Raw genomic sequence first — 4,075 nt, 5'->3', positions numbered from 1 at the left:
CATCAGGAGCCTAAGAGTGATGAGGATTAAGACTCACTAGGATTGAGTGAGTTAAATGTGTAAAGTCCTTCTGAGCACGGACCTACCAGTCTCTTACAAGTAGCTGTTATTGTCGGTGTTATTAATCACCTGGAAATGAGAATATCTGCCCTTCTGCCCCTGGGGAGAAAGGTGGCTCACACAGGCCTTGTAGTGTTTTCCCTCTACAGCTTCTACTAGGGTGGAGCTGGACTTTCAATCAAATCATTGAAGTTGGAAAGTGTCTCTTCCCCAACCCCCATCCAGCCCCTGGATAAAAGACATTTCTAACATACATTCCTAGGGTTTATGATAAATGTTTCTAAATATACTAAACTAAGTAGAAACATTCCTCAGTGGACATTTGACTGAATTGACCTACCTGGCTTGCTTTCCACAGCCTTGTTTGTAAAGCATGACATATCTTGAGTCTGTAGTTACTGGTGTCCCCGCCCAAACCTTTCTTGTCATTTCTGTGCAGTGCAAACATGAAGGAAAAAGAACTGGATTGCTTCTGTCTCTCTGGTCCCCGCCCTGCTTCTTTAAGGAGATGAAAAGAAGGAAGGAGAGAAAGGGCAAGCCGAGGCAGAGTGAAGAGGGCCGCGGTGGGTACTTCTGCAGTTTCACCCGGCCTGAGTCTCCAGGACAGCCAGGCTTCTCCCTCTTGTCCCCACTTACAGCTACGACACTCAAAACTTGACACCTGACACTTGGCAAGGAAGAGGCACCCAACACAGGTTTGTTAAATTGGCTTAGCAGATAAATACCAGTCAAAACAAATAAACAAACAACAACAAATGTGAAGGCTCTCAAATGGTTGGGACACGACTCCCCTCTTTGCACCCACGCGAAACCCCACTCAGCTCCTCCTCTGGAAGACTCCAAACTTGTGTTTGAAGGTGCTCCCCTCAGATGACAAGAAAGAGCGTGGAATGATACTGAAATATATAAACCACCAGATTTCTCCTCTCAAAAAAAAGCATTAGATAGCAAAAATCAAGCTCTTCCCATTCCTTTAGTTCTTCGACTGATTTACGTGTTGTCCTTAAACTGGCTTTATTGCTCTTGCATTCTATGGTAAAATAACCTGTACAAATACCACTTCCAACATCGGTCATCAATAGTGACCCAGAGGCACTAAGAAGAAATAATAGTTGAGCTTACATTAAAGTTAATAAAAAAGAGATAAGGAAATAAAAAGAGACGTCATTAATAACTACTGGAAAGTCAAACACCATCCTCCAATTTGCCTCAAAGTCCTTATTAGCTCATGTTCCCCACTGCAGAGGTTTGCCACAATTGCAGCCAACCTACATGCTCTCAAAGTTTTCCAAATGTTGCCTGCAAATGAGTCACCGGGAAATGCTGAGAAAGAAACTGTATTCAGTCAGCAAATTTGGAATGTACTGCTAACTCTGAAAGGCAAGTTGGAACAGATACGCATCACTTTTTCTCATGTTGAGAGAATATTAATAAAAATGTTAGGGACATTTTGTTCCTGATGCACTCAGAGAGACCTTCCCACTACTCATTCCCTGCTGCCTGAGTGTCTGCCTCAGCACCTGAAATGGAACTGAGTCTCTATTTAAGGCTAAATCAATACAGATTAACCAACTCATCCCAGTGACCTTTTTTTTGGCTACTTATGGGATCATGGGAAGTTCTACTTCAGCTTCAGGAATGCAGATTCTGTTCCTAGCTTTCTGTGAGTGGTTAAGCCTTCCCTAGACAGGTCCCACCAGCTTTATTTTCCTTTTTAAAATCATGAGGTTGTATGAGATTATCACTAAGGTCTTCATCTGTATCTTGTTTTTGTGATTCTGTGCCACACCACAGAAAGCAGCTCAAAGTGATAGAGTAGGGCAGGGAGGAGGAAACAGAAACAGGGCGGAAGGACATACTCCCTGCCCTGAGGAGCTGAGGCTGAGAGCAATGTAATGCTCCTGGCAATACAGGACCCAACAAACAACAACTAAGGTCTGAAGGCAGGGAATCCTTTGTAAGTGGAGGTCAAGAGTGATACACTGTAAGGAAAGGGCCTAAATTTAAGGCTTCTTTGGAAAAAGCATGTTGAGAATTCTAGTCCAGGAGGCAGGCAAAACTACATGAGTTAATAAAAGGCCAACACGAAGTGTGTGGGGGTGGGAAGGAGTGTCAGGGAGGCCGGTAATGCACCTGGGAACCACACCCCCTCTCTGCAGCCACTACTTCCTCCCACCCTCTAAATTCCATCTAGCCTTTCCTCAACCAGGGGGCGGAGGAGCTATACCCTCAAGCTCTCCCTGTCCCCATTTCTTTCCCTACAGGTACCTCTGGGCAAGCCAGTGCATGGACAGCTCCAGCAATGCCACCATGCCCTGTGGCTTTCTCCTTCAGGGCTTCTCTGAGTTCCCGCACCTGAGGCCGGTGCTCTTCTTGCTGCTGCTGGCCGTGCACCTAGCCACCCTGGGCGGGAACCTGCTCATCCTTGTGGCCGTGGCCTCAGTGCCCAGCCGGCCGCCCATGCTGCTCTTCCTGTGCCAGCTGTCAGCCATTGAGCTCTGTTACACTCTGGTGGTGGTGCCCCGCTCCCTGGCCGACCTGGCCGCACCAGGCCCTGGCAGAGGCAGCCCCATCTCCTTTCTGGGCTGCGCTGTTCAGATGCAGATGTTCGTGGCTCTGGGTGGGGCTGAGTGCTTCCTGCTGGCCACCATGGCCTACGATCGCTATGTAGCTATTTGCCACCCGCTGCGTTACACCGCAGTAGTGACCCCAGGGCTATGCACAAGGCTGGCCCTGGCCTGTTGCCTTGGGGGACTGGCAGTGTCCGTGGGCCTCACGGTGGCTGTCTTCCACCTGCCCTTCTGTGGCTCCCGCCTGCTGGTGCATTTCTTCTGCGACATCACGGCACTGTTGGACCTGGCTTGCACACGGAGCTACGTTGATGAGCTTCCCCTGCTGGGCGCCTGCCTGGTGCTCCTGCTGCTGCCCTCACTGCTCATCCTGTCCTCCTACGGCGCCATCGCTGCCGCCTTGCACCGCCTGCGCTCCCCTGGGGGCCGGCGCAAGGCTGCCTCCACCTGCGCCTCGCACCTGGTTGTCACCTTCTTACACTATGGCTGTGCCACCTTCATGTATGTGCGGCCCAAGTCCAGCTACTCGCCGCGGCGGGACCGCACACTTGCACTTGTCTACACCAATGTCACGCCACTATTGTACCCACTCATCTACAGCCTGCGCAACCGCGAAATCACTGCTGCCATCCGCAGGGTGCTGGGGCGCGGGCGGCAGGGACAAGGTGTGCGTGGGGCCTGACATCAGGCAAGGTACCAGGCCAGAGGGGGCAGCTCTGCTCCCTGAGGTTTTCTCTGTCAGGAGGTGTCTGTGTCAGGAATGCCACCAGGAGGACTCAATGACTGGATTGGGGAAAGAGAACCTGTAAAAGTGTCCACAAAAGAAGAGTCTCCCAGCAGGTGATCCATCCTCCATCCCCTCCTTTGAGGAATGGCCAAAGACAGTGAGGTATAGATCCTAGACCTAAAGACAGTGGCCCCATCAGCACTTGCTGGTTCTCGCCATGCACTGGGCCCTGTGCAGGGTGATGGGCTCACAGTGATGAAGAAGGCACAACTCTTGGCCACTGGGGCTCACAGATGGGAACAGAAGGGGAGAAGAGGCAATGGATAGAATGGCTCCTGAGGAGGAGTCTCTGTGGTAGACTTTTTGAGAGGAGAGGGAGTCAGGGAAAGCCTCTTGTAAAACAAGGGTGACTAAGTGGATTACTGGAAGTTGAGTAGAGGCCAATCAGAAGAGGAGGGTAAAGAAGGGTCAAAGCTACAAGGTCCAACAGGGGCGGGGACTTTGGGGGAAAGACCCTGTAAACAGCGGAAAGAAGTGAATTCCCAGAGTGAGCTGTTGACTTGCTGTTCCTGTGACCTCCCTCTGGCCACAGTATGGAGAAGGATCCAGGCCCGTGGAGGCCTGTCTGGGGAGCTCCGCCCTATTACAGGAGAAAGGTGATGGAGTGTGGACAAGGTGATGGAGTCTGGACCAGAGGACTGACACATGGGATTAGGGC

The 4,075-nt window shown here is 50.9% G+C and overlaps 1 protein-coding gene across 1 annotated transcript; it reads left to right on the top strand.

The window, feature by feature from the left end:
- The first annotated feature begins 2,346 nt into the window (after nucleotides 1–2,346).
- LOC122905468 (olfactory receptor 10AC1) lies at nucleotides 2,347–3,312 on the top strand. The gene has a single exon (XM_044247037.1). It carries the CDS (start codon nucleotides 2,347–2,349, stop codon nucleotides 3,310–3,312), a length of 966 nt encoding a protein of 321 aa, XP_044102972.1.
- Nucleotides 3,313–4,075: the final 763 nt, after the last annotated feature.

This window comes from Neovison vison, chromosome 4 (genome assembly GCF_020171115.1).
Source record: "Neovison vison isolate M4711 chromosome 4, ASM_NN_V1, whole genome shotgun sequence".
Taxonomy (NCBI): domain Eukaryota; kingdom Metazoa; phylum Chordata; class Mammalia; order Carnivora; family Mustelidae; genus Neogale; species Neogale vison.
Note: the sequence above shows the minus strand (reverse complement) of the source record. Positions and strands in the feature narration are given on the sequence as shown.